Consider the following 18,569-nt stretch of genomic DNA (forward strand, 5'->3'; position numbering starts at 1 on the left):
CTCACAGCTGAGAAAAGCACACTTAAGAATGTTGATGTGACTGGCAAGTTGCAGAGCCAAGGCTGAGACTTGTCCACTTTGCTGTGAGTCCAGCTGTCCTAACCACTCTGCACAAGGCTTAGGTTCTACTTTGTGGCCAGCACCTGTGAGCAAACTTTGATTTCACTGTCTGACAGAAACAGATCTGCATCAGACCCCTGGCCGAGGCAAGGTTGGATGAAAGCAGTAAAGCTGCATGAGCTTTTCTTAGAACGCTCCCCATGTGTTTAGGGGGCCCTGGCTTCCCAGCGATGGACTAAATTTGGAACCCTCAGCTTGTAGTGTCTGTGCAGGTCCTGCCCCTGGAAGCGCTGTGCTTCTGGGCAGTTCCATCTTTCTGGCTTTTCTCCACACTCTGGTGGTTTCAACCTTGAGTTCCTGGGCTGTTGGCTTAATCCTACTGAATCCAGATGCAGCACCATCTCTGCTCCTTACCAAAAAGTCATTTGCCTCAGGTGTTTCCTCAAGTTAGTCAGGAAACAAGAGGTAAGGGCCAGGCCGCAGCAGAGAAGGCTGCAGTGGGTGGGTGCTGTCAGCCTTTTCCCCAGCCCCTTCTGTTTCCCCTCTAGTTCTCCTCCTTGTAAACACACTGACATTTTCCCCCTTCTTCTCTCCCCTAGAAAACAACCACATCCACTCCTCAGAGAAAGTATTCTGTAATTTTTAAAAAAACCTTTCTAGTGTGTCCTTACCAGTTTTCCTCTTAAAGAAAAAAGTAGAAAGCTGCTGCCATGTTAAGAATTTAGAAAGCAAGCACATTTGGCCAAACTGTGAAGAATCAAAAATAAATCTAAAGCAGTCACAAGACGATATGTGAAGAGAGTAAACTTTTCCCCTGGTGTAACAGCCTTGGGCCCGGGGACAGGGTGGCACAGGTCTGACAGAAGTCGCAAAGCCTGAGGACATGCATAAAAACTGATGTTTCTGCTTTGCAATGCAGAAAGTTCTGCACCGCACTGTGTTTTTAAAATTTAATCAATCTCTGTGACAGCCTTTTGCCCTTTCTCTCATTTCACTTGGATAGTAAAGGGCTGTGCCTAGATCTCCGCAGGACCCCTTCCACCATCTGTCTTTAGCTCCCGTTCTACGCTAACATGAGGCGGCGCTCCCCATGCCAAAGCCCAGGAGGACCTTTGCTACGTGGTCCTTCAGTGACTTGACCATCGACAGTTCAGGGTCTTCGCTGTTGGTGGTGGGCACCACTGGGAACAGCCTGGCTTCTGATGTGTGTCATTTCATACACTGACACGGGCAGTGAGAGTTAGAGCACAATCAGCATGGTAAACAGTTTTATTAATTTACAAGTCTAGTTTTTAAGGCTCAAGTTCACCGGTGACTTCAGTGAAAATAATCTTTGTATGTGTCACCCCACTCTGGAGTAGTATTTGAAAGATTTTTCAGGCATTCCCTGTCTTAGTCAGGCTGTGCCCTGTCTTGTTGGCCTCTGTAGACCTAGCCTGGCTGGGGAAGGGGTCTACACTTGATCTTAGCTAAAAGGCAGAGAAGGAATGGGGAAGGGGGTCTAAAGAGAAACAGGAATAACTCCTGCTTGCAGGCTTGAAGAAAGTGATTCCTGGACAGTTCTGGAGAGACTGAAACAACCTATCAGGTAAGAATAGGAGGGGCATTCCAGGCAGAGACCAAAGAGTGGAGGCCCCAAGGGAGAGCGTCAGGGACAATAGGGCAGCCTGCTGGTGAATCAAAGCCCAGGGGAAAGGGAAGACCCGAGTAGCCATGTGGGCAGGTCTCACCATATTATCCAGGCTGGCCTTGACCTCCAAATCTATGCCACTAACAGGTTTATAGTGTCTTTTCTTTCTTTCAAACAAGTGATACTCAATTTAGTAGGATATCTGCTCAGGCATCGGCGATGGTGACTTCCACCTCCACTCCCGGCTCGATGCGGATGCACGTGATCTGCTTCACGATCTCCCAAAGGCTGTGCAGATCGATGAGCCGCTTGTGGATCCTCATCTGGAAGCCATCCTGCGTCTTGAATCCCTCCCCACAAGGCGTTTTTCTCGTTGTGATCCTCAAGGTCTTGGTGGGCATGCGCACGGGCCCTTCACCTTGAGGTTCTTCTCCTTGGCGCCTCGGATCAGGTCGGCGCACGCCTTCTCCAGCGACTTCACGTTGCGGCTGGTGAGGGTGATGCGGGTCCGGTGGATCGCCGCCTCGGGCTCCACAGCGTCTTCTGCGTGTCCTTAACGGCTGCGGCGCGGCTTCCTGACCGACTTGTTCCTCGGCAGGAGCGAACAGCCGTGAGTCAGGAGCCGAGGAGGACGCCACCAGCCGCGTGCCCTCAGCCCTGGTTCTCGGAAAATACAGTGTATTTTTTCTTTCTTTCTTTCTTTCTTTCTTTCTTTCTTTCTTTCTTTCTTTCTTTCTCTCTCTCTCTCTCTCTCTCTCTCTCTCTCTCTCTCTCTCTCTCAACATCACCAGGTTTTATTTTATTTTTTAAATAATTTTATTGAGAAACAAATGTCAAGGAGACAGTTTCACAACCGATTACTGGCACATTTTCAATAATTAATGCAGTGCATATTGTTGACTTAGTGAGTGTATTTTCTAAGCTGGAAGCCCTCAGGATAGTCACGGGCCATCCCAGAGTAGTCAGGATGGTAAAGAGCCCTGTGGCTTCTGGGTTCTCCAGCACTGGTTAATAAGCAAAAGCATGGTTCATGGTTGCACTGGCCTTCAGCCTGAATCACTTCCTCCCTGGGTTAGGTAATCTGTCCTTATCATCTGATCCTGCATCAGCTTGCACACTGACTCCTGACAACCAGCAACACAGTCTCTTTGTTTTCCATTCTCCTAGAAAGCATTTTTTTCCCTTCCTGCTACCACCTCAGTTACTTGTTCTATGACTGGTGTGTGTGTGTGTGTGTGTGTGTGTGTGTGTGTGTGTGTATGTGTGATTTCTTGACTAAGATATTTCTTGAATTAAGAAGAGAGTCAATGGGCATCTGTTACTCAAGAGGCTGAGGCAGGAAGACCTCAAGTTGGAGGCCAGCCTAAGCAAGACGCTGTCTTAAAATTAAAAGGTCGAGGGATGAAGTGCAATGATAAAGTGCTTTTGTGGCTCTGAGAGGCCTTGGATTTGATTGTCAGGATTGCAGGAAATAAAAACTAGCCCTTAAATGGCACTGTAGGTGGCCGGGGCAGCAGTCACGGTTCAGGTATGAAGGCAGAGGTAGGCACTGGGCCCTCTAACTGGAGCTAAGCGACTCTCAGCAGCGGTGAGAAGGAAGGACAAAGGCTGTAGGTTACCCTGCTCTCCAGAGAGCATGGGGTGCGCCCACCCCTGCCCATGTGCCCGGGGATGTCCTCGTGTCTCCAGGACGAAAGCCTGGGCCAGGTACAGAAACCCCGAGGGCCGGAAGCCGACCGTCCCTAGCCCCATTCTGGCACCGCCCCGCAGCGCTCTCCCCTGGGCGCCTACCGGGGCAGGTGGCGGGGCAAGCTCAAGGCCGCCCTGCGCCCCCTTCCGGCGCCCCGCGGTGCCCCCGGTGGCCCCATTCCCCGACGGCGCCTCTTTGGGCTCCAAGGACTCAGGGCGCAGGCTGAGGCTGCCTCGAGTCCGGTGAGAGTCGAGGTGCCGTGCCCAGAGCGCCTATCCCGGCTCCGCACAGACCCTTGCCCGCCCAGGCCGGGCCTCGGAGTCCCTGCCGCAGAGCTGGAGCAGCGGCCACGTCGCCCCGGGCTTCCTGCCATCCTGGCCCCTCCGGGTTGTCCCCGTGGCACTGGAGTCGGGGTGCTGCAAGCCTTTCATCCCCCCACACCCCTGAGGACAGGTCTGCTAGCGTCCAGCTACCTTTCCTCACCCTGCCCTCATCGCGGAGCCCAACTGTAGACTTGTTTTCAAAACCCTGGACCTTCCCCTGCCAGCAGACACTGGGTCTACTTGTAATTACGTATTTGTTCTTATTTTACATAACGGTAGGCAGTTTTATTTTCCTGGAAAAAGAAAATACAGACCAAAAAATAAAAAAAGAACGAGAGTCATATTGGCGGAATGATTATGAAAGGAGCCAGGGACATAGTTTTCCGGCTGGTGGATCACTGTAAGTGACACCTGGAGGTTGAAAAGTTTCCCAGGGGAGTAGAGTTTTTATCCGGGCTCGTCACATGCTTACTGGATAGATTCCACTCTGTGAGCATGCCTTGGTTTCCTCATTTGTGAGGTGAGATAGACAGACCAAAACAGTCGCTAGGATTCCTGTCATCCTAAGGTCTTTTGCTTGAAAAAATAGTCTCTGCCTGTGCCTTTCCTTTTTCTATGGTTCTGTGTGAAAATGGAAATAATCTTGCAAAGATGCAAGGTGTTTAAACAGAGAGGGCAGATTGATCTGGTTGGAATTTGCTCAGGGGAAGGAAGATTATTATTATTATTAGGTACCAGAAATTCAACTCAGGACCTTCTGCTTGCCAAACAGGCACTGTGCCACTAAGCTAGATCCTTGGCTTGGAATATTGATTTTTATAAGATGAATTAAAATGAGTTATAGTCAACTTTCATGAAAAAGCAAGTTTTAACCTGCATGATGATCCATTCCCATAATTCTATCTCTATGGAAGGCTGAAGGGGGAGGATCCCAAATTCATGCCCAGCCTGGGCAATTTAGTAGACCTTGTCTCAGAGTGATACAGGCTAAAGATGGGGCTGGGGAGATAGCTCAGTAGAGTAAGTGCCTGCCTGGCAAGTGCAGGGTCCTGAGTTCAATCCCCAGTACCACAAAAAATAAAAAAATTTAAAAAGGCTAAAGATGTAGCTTAATGCAAAGGCCCTCAGTTAAGTCCTCAGTATCACAAACAAAATAAAACAAAGCAAGCCGCCACCCCCTCAGAGTGAGAGGGATCAGGAGAATCCTGCAGGATCGGCCCTGCCTCTCCATTTAGTTTTGTGTAACATGTAGACTTTGCTCCTCTCTTCCCTCTTCCCACTAGAGCATGGAGCTCAGCAGAGCCAGAGCCAGGACCCTGCTCTCCCGGGTGCGCACACAGCCGGCCTCCAGGAGGTGCTGAGTGGGGGACATGTCTGAGCAGTGCCCCAGCCAGCTACTCACCTGAGGACGCTTCCAGACGAACTGGATGGGGAACTTCTGGCTGTAAAAGAGTGAGGTCTCATCCGGTGGGAACTCAGGGTCCACATAAAGAACTTTTTTTTCTAGACATTTCTTGTGAAGCTGCTCAAACGTCTTCTCTTTCACTCCGATGATAGGAAAGTTGCGGCTGATGATGGCTGAATAGATACCCCCTGGGTGTCCACCCCCAGCCTCTGTGGCCTTTCCCTGGGCTGGGTGGGGGATTGGCCCTGGGGACCTGGGCTCAGCCCCTGTCCGTGGGGCCACAGACGGGCTAATGACAGTCGGCATAGCAGCTTTTGAAGAGGTTTTAAAGAAAACGAGATACAGCTACCTTTAAGGAAGGGAAGCAAGTGCAGAGGGGAAACTGGAGTGAGTTTGTCATCTGAGAGAAAAATGTCCACCTCCAATTCCAAACTGAAAGCCCATCAGAAGATCCCTAGGGTTAACATTCAGCTTAAAAAAAAAAAAACAACCAAGGCTTCAATCTTATGGCTTCAATCCTGGAGCCATAAAGATCCCCAAGAAACAAAGACAACAGGATTTCTGAGCACTTTTTACTTGGGGGCTCCTACCAGCTGCATTCATGCCAGAGGGAGAGGGAGAGAGTATGAGGGTTATGTTTCAGTAGCCTGAAGAAGCCTGAGCCAGGAAAACTAAAAATAGATGTGAAGAAAGATTGTGAGCACAAGAGAGAGGCTAGCGCCTGGCGAGACTGCATGAAGGGAGAGGAGGACCTGGCTGGAGAGGCCCTGGGCTGCCAGTGCTGTCCTGACGTGTGGCCAGGAAGCTAGAGGGGAACAGCTGAGTAGGGCGGAGGGTGGAAGCCACGCAGAGCCATTCATTTAGCCACCAAATTAATGAAAACAATATTTTAAGAGCTAACTGAAGCTGGGTGTGGTGGCTCATGCCTGTAATCCCAACACTCTGATGGCTGGGCAGGAGGCTCACTATGAGTTTGAGGCCAACCTGAGCTATACAGTGAGATGCTGTCTCAAAAATCAAGACAACAGGGCCAGCGAGATAGCTCAGCTGTCTCAGCACCTGCTTAGGCAAGCGCAGGGACCGGGGTTCGATCCCCAGCACTACATGTTGTGCCTGACCTGCCCCAGGCATGCTGAGCCAGCAACAGAGACCAGTGTAGTGGCACATGCCTGTAATCCCAGCTATGAGAGGCTGAGATAGCAAGATCTCTAGGAGTCCAAACTGGGTAGTGGGACCCTGTACCAAATACATTAAAAAAAAAAAATCAAAACAACAAATACTGGGGCCAGGGAGTTGGCTCAGTAGAAAAAGTGCTTCCCTGGCAAGCGTAAGGGCTTGAGTTTAATCCCCAGATCTACAAAGAAAAAGAAAAAAAAAAAACATAAAAAAACCCCAAAACAACAAATGACAACAAGAAGCTAGTTATAATGTGAGATACTGAATTTGAGGGCAATATTCTGTGTGTGTGTGTGTGTGTGTGTGTGTGTGTGTGTGTGTGTGTGTGATAGTAGAGACTGAACCCAGGGCCTTCATACTGAGCCCTATTCTGTATATTTTGTAGACTGTGCCTGCTATGGTTTATGTCTAGAAGTGCCTTCCATCCCCAAAAGCCTCATGGAATCAAGGATGGGGCTGGCTTCTAAAATTTGTGATGTATTCGTGGTCCAGCTCTGGGATTCTGGGTGTGAGTGCTACACCTACTCTGCGGCAGGTTGCCTGTATAAAGTATAAGGGAGGAAAAGAAGCTTGCTCTCGGCTGCTCTTCCCTTTTGCTCTTGTTGCTTTTGTTGTTTTCTGCTGCCATGAACTGCTGCCCTCTGCCGTGAGCCACTGGGCCTTGGAGCCAGCTGAGTCTGGGCTGAAACTTCACACAATGCAAGCTATATATATTTATTTTGCTCCTTGCTTTTTTCACTTAATGTTTACACTTTATTTTAGAGCTTTTTCTCTCATTTATTTTTTGCAGAACCAGGGATTGAACTCAGGCCCTTGTGCTTGCCAGGCAAGCACTTATTCACCTGAGCTATCTCCCTAGCTCAATGAAACCTTTTTTTCTTTAATTTTGGGCATTGGGTATTTTGTTTATTTATTTATTTATATATATATTTTTGTGTGTGTGGCCAGCTCAGCCCACCAGGGGGTGGGGCTGGCTGGCATGTGGTGCTGGGGGATTGAACCGTGGTCCCTGTGCTTTGCTTAGCTTAGCTTGTTCTAAGTAGGTGCTTTAGACCACTGAGCCATCTCACCAGCCCCAAGGGTATTTTGTCTCAGCAACAATAGAAAGGTAAACAAGACAGTGACTTTTACTTTCTAAAGTTCTAGAATGTCAAAACATTATTGGATTTGGCATCTGTTGAATGTCAGTGCTCAGTGGAAGTGTGTGAGTGTAAAATGCCACTCAGAGTCCTCAAACGAGGAAACTGTCTCATCTGACCCACTTGACCTAACCCCCAAATAAACACTGGGACCAAATCTTCCACAAACAGTGTGTCTGAGTCAATTATATATTGACTATTAAGCTGAGCCGCATTAAGCATCTGAGACAGAAGCTGTAACTAGAGAGTGAGCCAGGTTCTCATGGAGTCCTGGGGTGGCCTTCCTGAAGAGTGGTTTCCTAGTTCTTAGTTGAAGGCATAAGTATCCGGGAACAGAGCAGCCAGCCTGGCCTTTTTATTGTCTTCTGCCCTTGGTAGCTGCTCTCTGGGGGTAAGAGATGACTGCATCCTAACTCTTGCAGAGCCTCGGCCTCTCCCAGTCTGCAGCTATAGCTGTTCTCATGTGATTATCTCTCTGCTCCAAGATTAGAGACTAGGGGAAAGTGAGAAGCGGCAGCTGCAGTAGGGAATACTTACCAGGCCTGGGGGTTGCAGCTTTGAAGAACGTTAGGTCTGCAACTGTAGTGCCCACGAACCTGTCCTGTTCCTCCAGGAAAATGCCCAAGTATCTTTACTACTTTTAGAGTGGAAAATAGAAGACAGCATTGTCTAGAAACTGATGGCCCTAATTCAAAGTGTAGTGCGGCCACTGACTGGTTGTGTGTGTGAAACTTTAGCTGAGTTACTTTTCCTTTCTTCCTGTGTGTCAGTTTTCTCACCCATAAAATGAATACAATGATAGTCATTCAGTTATTGGGTTGGTGGAAGGATTACACAACCTAATTTATGGAGTACATTTAAAACAGTGTCAGGATTGTCTTAAACACCCTGTAAATGGAGTTGTTAAGGTGATCTGAATTCGATCCTACTTTGGGATTACATGTGGTTGAATGATACATTTGCTTAGTGTGTCAGTCAGCTTTCCTCACTGTAAGGAAATAATTAACTGAAAGGTTTATTTTGGCTCATGGTGTGGAGATTCTAGTCTGCGGTCTCCTGGCCCCATCGGGCAGCACCATAGTAGGAGCTTGTTGCAGAGCAAAACTGCTCACTCAAGGCCAGGAGGCAAAAGAGGAAGAGGAGGAACTGAGGTCCAACAATCCCTTTTGGGGGACCTAAGACTCATTGACCTAAGGAACTCCTAAGCCTCTAACACTTGAGCCTTTGGGACACTCAGATGCAAATCAGCATTCACTGTACCCGAATGTCCTGAACATCTCCCTGTGTGCAGTTGCCATGTCCCCTCCCCCAAGCACTCACAGATGCTGAATCTCTGGAAAGATTGCTGCCAAAGGCCCAGAGAACAAAGATGGGCTCTCTGTTCCCCCACCATCAGAAGTCTGGTTCCTAGCACAGTGCTCTATACCACCCTCAAATTCACAGCATGTACCTGTACGCATGTATGTATGGTACAGAAAGAAGATTGAACCTAAAACCTTCATGCTGAGCTAATCCCCAGCCCTGGCTTTTTTAAGACAAGATCTTGCTAAGATGCCCAGGTGGAGCTCAAACTTGTAAATCTTCCTGTGTCAGCCTCCCAGAGTGCTGGGTTACAGATGTACACTACCATACCTGGCTGTTACGGTTTGTGTCTAGGCGCCCCTCGAAAGCCTCATGCAGTCTTGGGGCAGCTTCTGGAGTTTGTGATTGATTACTGTGGGTGTGGATGCTGCACCTGCCCTGGGGCAGGTAATTTGCATTACAATGTAAGGTGGGAAGAGAGTCTAGCAGCTTGAGCTGCTGCTACCCTTCCTTGCGCTCTTGCTCTTTGCTGCTACCATGAAAGGTTGTTCTCTGCCATGTGTCACTCTGCATTGGACCCAGCTGAGTATGGACTGAAACCTCCAGTAACTGTGAGTTAAATAAACCTTTCCTTCCTTCATTTTGAGTGTCGGGTATTTGTCCCAGCAACAAGAGAAGAGTAACTAAGACACTGCCTGACCTTATTGTTTCAGTCATTTAACTTCAAGTTTGCCCAAAAGACTGGAAAGGTGGGACTAGATTCTCATTCCACTGTTAGGGTGAAGCATATAGAAGGCCCTTACTGAATTTGTGTTATGTATGTACTGAATGGAGTTTCTCTGCGTGAAAAAAAGTTGCATATATGTGTTTCATATGTATGCTATATATTATATATATATATATGTATAATTTTTTTGAGACAGGATCTTGCTAGGTGGCCCTGAATTCACTCTGTGGCCCAGGCTGGCCTAGATCACAGTGATCAGCTTCTCAAGTGCTGGGATTACAGGTGTGCAACATACCTGACTAGGAAATTTCGTATACTTAAGGCTTTGCCAGTGTAGTCCAACTTTTTTTTGGCTGATTTGCTTGTGGGGGAGAAGCTGTCTCTGGCCCCACATCTACGGAGCTTCCGCTCACCAGCTGATTAAGGCAGCTCCACCTATTAGTAACTAAGAAGTGTGTGTGACACACAGGGTCAGGGAAGGGTGGGGATATCTAGTGCGGAGCAGTGCATTGAAAGCCTTCTCAGATGTGCAGGTCTAAGTCAACACTGCCCAGCTGCACAGCTGGGGAAACTGATGTTATCATGGAGCAGTCCAACCCGAGCTCACTATCAAAGGGTGAATCGTGGGCACAGAAACTCCCAGAAACCTCTTCAAAGATAAAGACCTAGTTTTAATAACATATTTAAGTCAAGGTCATGCAACACCTGTGGCTGGAGTGCTAGCTAATTTACTTATCACTGATTCTTCTGCCCCCTCCAAAGTCCTAGACAAACACTATTAGAAGCAATCTATTTGTTTACTGTCAACATCTACCATTCATTAAGTGCCTACTGAGAGCTAACAACTTCATGGTGAATGCTCAAAAATTTTTTAAAAATAATTTTAAATTCCTGTAACAGTTGTAAAGCTAGAAGCCCCCGTGTCCTCCAGCCTGACGATTCCACGGTCTTGGTCTCTCATGATCTTGGCACTTGTGAGTAGCACTTCTTAGGTATTTCATAAAATGTCCCTGAAGCTGGATTTGTCTGATGTTTTTCACATGATTAGACCAAGGTTATGGATTTGGGGAGGAAAAGTAAGTATCCTCGGGGCTGGTGAGATGGCTCAGTGGTCTTAAAGCACCTACTTGGAATAGGCTTAGCAAAGCACAGGGGCCGCGGTTCAATCCCCCAGCACCACATGCCAGCTAGCCCCGCCCCCTGGTGGGCTGAGCTGGCCACACACACACACACACACACAAATAAATAAATTGTAAAAAAATTACTTAAAAAAAAAAGAAGTAAGTATCCTCAGTATTTAGTGAATTTCTCATATCCGTAAGTTGGCCTACCACAGACAACAGTTAGCAAAAACCAAATGCAATAGTACTCTAGTGGCTAAAAGAGAAATGTAATATGCTTTCAGGGAACATACGAGGTGGTAGGGACAGACAAGCTTACACATTAAGGTACAGTCTCTGAGAATGTTAAGCAGAGCACAAGTGCAAGTGTGCAGCCTCTCAGAGGGACAAACTCTTTGCTGTTGGGTACTATAGAGCCAGTGTCATAGCTAAATTAGAAAGGTTTTCCAGTTGGGTGTAATGGCACACATCTGGAATCCCAGCACTTAGAAGGCTGAGGCAGGAGAATTGCAGAGATTTCGAGGCCAGCCCATGCTACTTAGTGAGTTCAAGGCTAGCATGAACGGCATACTGAAATCATGTCTCAAAATGCAGAGAGAGAGAGAGAGAGAGAGAGAGAGAGAGAGAGAGAGAGAGAGAGAATTTCCCAGAAAAGTGGGATTTGAGTTGGGCCTGGAAGGCCAGGAGGATTTGTCTGGGTGGAGGGAAGGAGAGCTTAGGTACAGATGGGGCAGTTCTAAGTACCCAGGTAGGGCCAGCCTGGGAAGTGGTACATTCTGCACTGAGGGTCTGTGCCCATGGCAGCAGAGCCGGGGCCACTATGACATGGAGTGTCTGCTGTCCTGTGCCTCCCATGCCAAGCATCTTGAGCCTGAGGCAAAAGGAAAACTCATTCCCACTGATCCTGTTATTTAAAATTTTGATATTTTGTTCTGTATATGTTTTTTTTTTACATTAATTTTGATTTTAGAAAATAGTACAGCTGGGGAGATGGCTCAGTGAAAAAAGCACTTCCCTGGCAAGCGCAAGGACCTGAGTTCAATCCCCGGTTCCAAAAAAAAAAAAAAAAAGAGAAAATAGTACAGCAAAGTACTATTTATTTTGATCATTGACTATGCCATAGGGAAGTGTCTCAACTGCCTTATATTAGTTCTAGCCTTGGGCTGTTTCTGAAGTTTGGGGGTCGAGCTATGGGTATTTATTATTATTAATCAATTTGCTCATGTTATACTCATTGGTTACTAGATAGCATTTAATAAAAAATATGAAAAACTTGAATTTTAAGAAGGCTAATTTGGAGCTATTGCACCTGAGAAATATGAAAGGAAAAGCCCCCATGCTCCAGTGTCACCCCTGGCAGAGGCGAATCACTCCCCACTGTGGCTGGTATGCGGTACACCAGGAGAGGGCTGCCTGCCACAGCCATATTGGGGGGATACAGGGATGTATCAGAACCTCCAAATATGAGGGAAGGGAACTAGAACTCCCAACCTGCTGGATGTCCAATATGCTGAATTTGTGTTCTCTAAAATTGAAAAATGAATTCTAGGAATAGCAGTTTAAGAGTAGAAAATATTTATTAAGGGGGACAGATTAGATCCAGCTCCTGAGAGGCAGGAGGGGGCCTGAATGGGCCACCAAGGGCCCCACTTCTCAGGGAAAGTTTTATAGAACACAACCAGGTGGGTTCAACATGGATTATAGTTATAACCAACCAATAAGATTATAAGTATAGGGCCAAGGATAAAGCTCAGTGGCAAAGTGCTGGCCTGAGAAGCATAAGGTCCTGAGTTCAATTCCTGATTCTAAAATAAAAAAAGAGGTTGTAAGTAAAGTGGTTTGGCTAATATGCTCCCTCGGTGAAGCAAGTCATGTAGCAAGGGCATATGGAAAGAACAAAGACCTTTTTAAGAAGTGGTAAGTCCAAAGAAACTAGGTCAGCCACTGAGATGATTGATGTCCAAACTTCATAGACCAGGTGTTACTGTTATCTTGCCCTTTGGGGAAGTATACAGGCTTTGTCAGCTTTACCTTGAGGCCTGGTCTCCACCAGAAGTGCCTCTGCCAGGCTGTAATGTGTTTTTACCTTGGTACTGACTCTCTTAGGGACCTAGCCCTACCTGACTTGTTTCTACCTCGCTTAGCTGTCTGTAATAGGGGACCACACATGCTGCCCCCTTGGAGACCAGCTGCTCCTTGCGCTGGACTTCAGCACAGGGCTGTAACCAAGGAGGCAATGGAAACTCACAAACTCAACCTATGTGTCAGGCTTGAGGGTCTATGAGACAGGTGGTGTTTGTACAACACTCATACATCTTAGCATGTAAAACCTCAAAAAGCCCTCAAATTTTTTAATTTTATTAATATATATTTATGTATTTGGTAGAGGGTCTCACTACACAGCTCAGACTCCTAGTGATTCTCCTGCTTTCAGCCTCCCTAGCACTGGGATTACAGGCATGTGCCACCCTGCTCAGTCTTGGTGGTGGCTCAGTGTGCCCAGGGGTGGGGCCCAGCACAGCATGTGGGTCCAGGGATTGAACCCCCACCCCTGCACTTGCCTAAGCAGCAGCTTAGCCCACTGAGCTATCTCACAGGCCCTTAAAAACTCAAATCTTAATATGCACAATGTACTGTTTATCAGTACACTAGTAACCAGTGAAAGATCTTTTTCAGCCAAGAAGCTGATTAGATGGAAGCATAAATCTCAAAAAAGGCCAAGGGTTGAAAGGTGCAGGCCACGCCTGTGCAGGTGGCTGGCCCTTCTGTCACTGGATGTGGACTTCCCAGTTGGCACCAATGTTCAGGGAAAGCTTCTCCAGGCTCAAGGTAGACGTTCTGCCACAATACACAAAAGTCACCGGCTCAGCTTTCCCATCTGTGGAGAAAGAATAATGCAAGAGAAAGTTTGAGGAATACCTAGCAGGGAAAAATCTTGTATTCAAATCTGACATTTATTCTTAATCTACTGTAAGACCTTATACTGCACTTAGGAGAATCATTTTTATTTATTTATTTATTTATTATTTATTTATTTAAATTTTATTTATTTATTTATGTGTGTGTGTGTGTGTGTGTGTGTGTGTGTGTGGCCAGCTCAGCCCACCAGGGGGCAGGGCTGGCTGGCATGTGGTGCTGGGGGATCGAACCGCGGTCCCTTTGTCTTTGCTAAGCTTGTTCCAAGTAGGTGCTTTAGACCACTGAGCCATCTCACCAGCCCAGGAGAATCATTTTAATAGCACTTTTATTCATGAACTTCTATGAAGTTTTTTAAATTAATTATTACTGTTTTTATTACTTTTTTTGCAACAGGGTCTCACTCTATAGTCCAGGCTGGGCCTGAATTTACTATGTAACGCTAGCTGGCCTTGAACTCATGGCAATCCTCCTGCCTTAGTCTCCTGAGTGCTGGAATTATGGGCATGTGCCATACAAACTTTTTATTTTATTTTATTTTTTGAGACAGGATCTCGCTATGCAGTTTGGGCTGGCCTTGCGCTCACTTTTTTTTTTTTTTTTTTGCGCTCACTTTTGTAGCCCCCAGGCTGGTCCCAAACTTGCAGTGGTCCTCCAGTCTCAACCTCCCAAGTGCTGGGATCCACCACCATGCCTGGATCCACCACGGTTCTGGGCCGGCAAGGCATGCAGGGCCAGGGATAGAGCTCAGTCTCTCTCTCTCTCTCTCTTTTTTTTTTTTGTGGAACCAGGGATTGAACTAGGCCCTTGTGCTCTACTGAGCCATCTCCATGGCCCCTCAGTCAAACTTTTTAAAACATGAAAAACTTGATTGTTTGAGTACAATATTGGCTGAAAAGAAACTGTAAGCAACAAAGTGATTTGTCCACAAAATTCACTTGGAAAGACATAATTTCCATCCTAAACATGGGTAGAACTCTCCAGGCTTCAGATATGCATAGTACAAAGACAGCCAGAGAGTCCTAGCATATTGTTTCAAGCCCCAAGTCATTTTCTTAGGAACATATTATCAGTGTATAGGAAGAGGACCAAGGTAGCTTGATTCATGGGGGAGACAACGACTTTTCCTCACCAGATGAGTGGGATGTCACAGAAGATGGCTCCTTCCTGAGGCCTAAGACCAAGATCTGCTCCACCACACACTTGCTGGAAAAATGTCCCTGTTCATCAGCACATCTGGAATATACAAAGTAGTATTATCAAAAGGAGAGGGCTGATGGCTAGGATTGGGCAACATGTACACCTGTAAGTTCCCCTCTCATCTGTCCTGATTCATGTAGGGTCATACTAACTGGGACAAAGAGATGAGAAAGGATGACTTTTTGCGTCCAGGACCAGCTAACAGCCAAGCCAGACTCCTTTTAATAAGCCATTTGGAGTAAAATCACTAAAGAATACAAAAATCACATGTGTGACCAGGATATTGTAGTCAAGTGGTAAGAAATCAGGTGAATGGCAAATGGAAGAATGAATGGAATTAATGGGAGCTTAAACTGAATCTGTTTTAGTTTTTAGAGGAGAGATGGAGACACCATGAAAAAAAACACTCAGGATACAGTGAAGAATAGATGGCTTTCAACTATCTATTTCTTTAAGTAGAAACTTAAAAGATCAGATATACACGTATGCCAGGATGCCAAAATGATAGTCCTGAATAACATAAGAACACACAGAGCTTCTTTAGCTGCTGTTACCTGTTGGTCAAAACACTGGAACAGAATGAAAGCTTCCGGTGCAAGAACTGCCTCTGGTGGAGGTACTGGAATGAATGGCCGTCGTCGAGATACAGCTCTCCCACTGCAGAACCCTGGAGAGTGGGTCAGAGAACACACCTCTATAGTGGTTGTATAGGGAAAGGATTCAGACCTCAAAGGGAAATAACTTTATTTATTTATTTATTTATTTATTTTTGTGGTACCGGGGATTGAAGGGAAATAACTTTAGAAGTCACAAAAAATTACGTCAGACAAAAGTGCATGATTTGCCAGTCTGGGCTTAGAATGTCCCCCAAAGGCCCATGTGCCAAAGGCGTGGTGCCCAGGCCATGGCGCTCCTCAGAGATGGTAGAGTCCTGAAGAGGTGGGGGCTCATGGGAGGGCTCCAGGGCCCCAGCCCTTGCCTTCATGGGATGGTGCTCCTGATCTCTTCCTTTCCTCAGTGCTTCCTGGCTGTGAAGTGAGCACCTCTGTTCTGCCACGCATGCGCCATCCTGGTGTGCTACCAACCCATATGACCCAAAGCGACAGGGCTAACAGTTTAATGAACTAAACTGTCAGAACTGTCAACATAAACAAACTTTCTCTTCTCATAAGTTGAGTCTCCCAGCCATTACTGTGACAGAAAGCTGGCTAACATGACAGTCAAGCTGCAAAAAGGTCCTACAAATATCCAGTCACTCTCAAATAGATGATGAAATGATATGAGTAGGGAAATCATACAAAAGGAGCACAAAGAGTCACTGAAGGCATTTAAACTATGAAAGATGTTCACTGTTTTAAGTGGTTTTCTTGAAAATACTATCTCAGAATATGCAACAAAACCAAGAAAGTTCACTCAGAAAATAATGGATTTTCCACTTAAGAGGATGGTATCTAGCTCCTGATTTCTCTAGTACAAGGTTCCTTTCTGAATGTTAGAGCTCTCCGTGTGGCAGATTATCCTTATCAACAGTGCCTGGTGTGTTTCAGGTCACTAGTCTCTTGCACTGAATCTGGGACCTCACCTGGGCCCAAAGCCCATACGTAGGCCCAAAAAGACATGCCTAAGCAAAACAGATGGAAAAGAAAGCTATAATTTATTTTATAACTTTAACATAAATAAGGATAAGCTTTATAGTAAGAGTCGGTGTTTGGCCCTATAATATATTTAGGCAAATGGTCAAGAGGAAAATCTGCTATAGGCCTCATTTGGCTCAAAAAATCTATTCGGGATCATTCCAGACTTTACTCAAGGAGATTTTAGTTATTTGGGCTACTTGATGAGAACAGGAGTCATTTGGTGGGGCTGGGGTCCCTGAATTAGTAAACAGACACAGGTATCCTGTCCTGGGAGCCTAGATTTCAGGGGTGATTCACAGGGCCAAGCAGTCTATGGCCTGATGAGGTTTTAGAATAGCAGTAATCGATACCAGGCTAAAGAGCACCACTAGTCACGTGCCTGAGAAAGGCATTTCCATCATTCCAGGGTAGCAAAGTCAATTTAAGAACAATTTTAGGAAGGGCAGGCAAGCTAGGCAATGATTCAGAACCTTCATGTCCAGACAAACATCAACACACCTGTCTCACAAATGGGGCTCCCCACTTTTACATGCTGTCATACACTCTGAAGGCCACCACTGTAATGATATATAAGAATTTTCCAAATACCTGAGTGCTCAGGGCCACGCGGAGTCCATATGGCAGATCAGTCATCCAGCCAGTGGACCTTCCCACAGCTGTCTTTATTGGCACCACACTTCCGCCTCGCTGAAACACTGGTATCTGTAACACAGCAGCCCTCTCCGTAAGCACACTCACAGAGGAACTTTCAGAGTAGCGGGGGCCGGGGGCCGGGGGCCGGGGAGATAGCAGTTTAAGGTATTTGCGTGTACAAGATCACATTCTTTACATTCTTGGGGTTATTAAAGAAGAAGAGAGCTCCACTAGAGAAGAGCCCACTTTTTTCAATTATTTTGGGAAACTGACTACCTTCATTGCTTTATTGTACATGCCCATCTTTGCTTTTGTTTCTGTGAGTGTGAATTCTATCTGCTCATCCTATAAGTACCCTTTTCTGTCTTGTACTTTTAGTGTTCCTGTCAACATACTACACGTTTCCTTTTACACCTCTGCTGAAGAGTGTGCTTCCTGCCTGCGTAGGTGAGTTCAGGTAGTCTGCATACAAGTATGTGTGTATGTGATGCACTTGCTTTGGGACAATGACTTTTGTCCTTCCTCACTGCACCCACATTCTTCTTGCTCCCTGCTTCACTGGATCAGCAGGATGATGTCCCAATTCTGAGGGCAAATCTGTGAAACTGTTTGTTATAAAACCATTAAGGGTTCTTTAAGTAACTCTAACAACAGCTGTGGGCATGGCGCACAGCTATTGGCCTTCTGGAATGGCACTTCTGTTGGGGTTGGCCTTTGTCAGGTTTCCTGCCTCCGGTATGGCAGCTGCCTGAACAAGATGAGGGCTTATATTTTGCTTGGAGTAAAGTATTAGCAAGGAGAAGCACACATAAGCATTTATGATGTGGGGAGTGAGGGTGGAGGACTTAAGATGTCATCTAAAGTTAACCTGCAGTTGGCAGCAAGAAGTAAAGTACATCTATCTCCTGCACACAAGCTCAAAAACCTTTTTTCTTTTTCCATGTATTTGGTACAGGGGCTCACTACACAGCTCAGACTCATAGTGAGCCTCCTGTTTTCAGCCTCCCCAGCACTGTGATTTACAGGCACGCACCACCATGCCCACTCTTGGTGGCCAGCTCAGCACACCCTGGGGCAGGCCTGGCAGGGCATGTGGTGCTGGGGATTGAACCCTAGTCCCTCTGCTTGCTAAGCAGCTGCTTAGTCCACTAAGCTATCTCGCCAGCCTCAAAAATTGGTCTTTTATTTGTCCATACAAGATTTTTTTATGGCACACATGCTGACCACCATTCTGTTTTCAATGTTACTTTTTAAAAGAGAAAACCAATAAAAACAACAGAATTTCAAAACAAGATGACAGGAAATTAACAGTGGTTATTATATTGTATATAGTTGTCTTCAAAGTAGTTACTCAGATATCAGACAAAGGCATGCTAGATTAAATGAGATAAGTACTAACTGTTCCTTTAAATAAACTAATAGAAAGTAGTACAATTATTTTAGTTATCTTGTCCTCCTTCCTTCTTTTCTCCTTTCCCCCATCTCAGCTGTTCTTTCCTTTTGAGTAGTTTCCTTCTCTTTCACAATATTTATGTACCTTTGGATCTTATTTATACTTGCAGTTTCTTTTCTTTCTTTCTTTCTTTCTTTCTTTCTTTCTTTCTTTCTTT

At 46.2% G+C, this 18,569-nt stretch overlaps 2 protein-coding genes and 1 pseudogene across 3 annotated transcripts in view; all 3 read right to left on the minus strand.

The window, feature by feature from the left end:
• Positions 1-5,758, minus strand: part of Capn3 (calpain 3) — a 57,469-nt gene extending 51,711 nt beyond the window's left edge. The window contains exon 1 of one of the 2 annotated variants that reach the window (XM_023711186.1): positions 5,106-5,758. In XM_023711186.1, the coding sequence (XP_023566954.1) occupies positions 5,106-5,414 (309 nt within the window). In that variant the 5' untranslated portion in view covers positions 5,415-5,758. The remainder of the gene's footprint in view (positions 1-5,105) is intronic. The other variant, XM_004623370.2, reaches the window with a different exon arrangement.
• On the minus strand, positions 1,897-3,442 carry LOC105741567 (annotated as a pseudogene).
• A 7,348-nt stretch (positions 5,759-13,106) lies between the features above and the next one.
• Positions 13,107-18,569, minus strand: part of Ganc (glucosidase alpha, neutral C) — a 68,593-nt gene continuing 63,130 nt past the window's right edge. Inside the window, exons 21-24 of the mRNA XM_004623508.2 lie at positions 16,915-17,028; positions 15,244-15,356; positions 14,622-14,725; positions 13,107-13,451 (exon numbers count right to left, since the gene is read on the minus strand). Coding sequence (XP_004623565.1) covers positions 13,342-13,451; positions 14,622-14,725; positions 15,244-15,356; positions 16,915-17,028 — 441 coding nt within the window. The 3' untranslated portion in view covers positions 13,107-13,341. The remainder of the gene's footprint in view (positions 13,452-14,621; positions 14,726-15,243; positions 15,357-16,914; positions 17,029-18,569) is intronic.

The sequence above is a fragment of the Octodon degus genome, unplaced genomic scaffold (genome assembly GCF_000260255.1).
Source record: "Octodon degus isolate 3935 unplaced genomic scaffold, OctDeg1.0 scaffold00002, whole genome shotgun sequence".
NCBI classification, from domain to species: Eukaryota; Metazoa; Chordata; class Mammalia; order Rodentia; family Octodontidae; genus Octodon; species Octodon degus.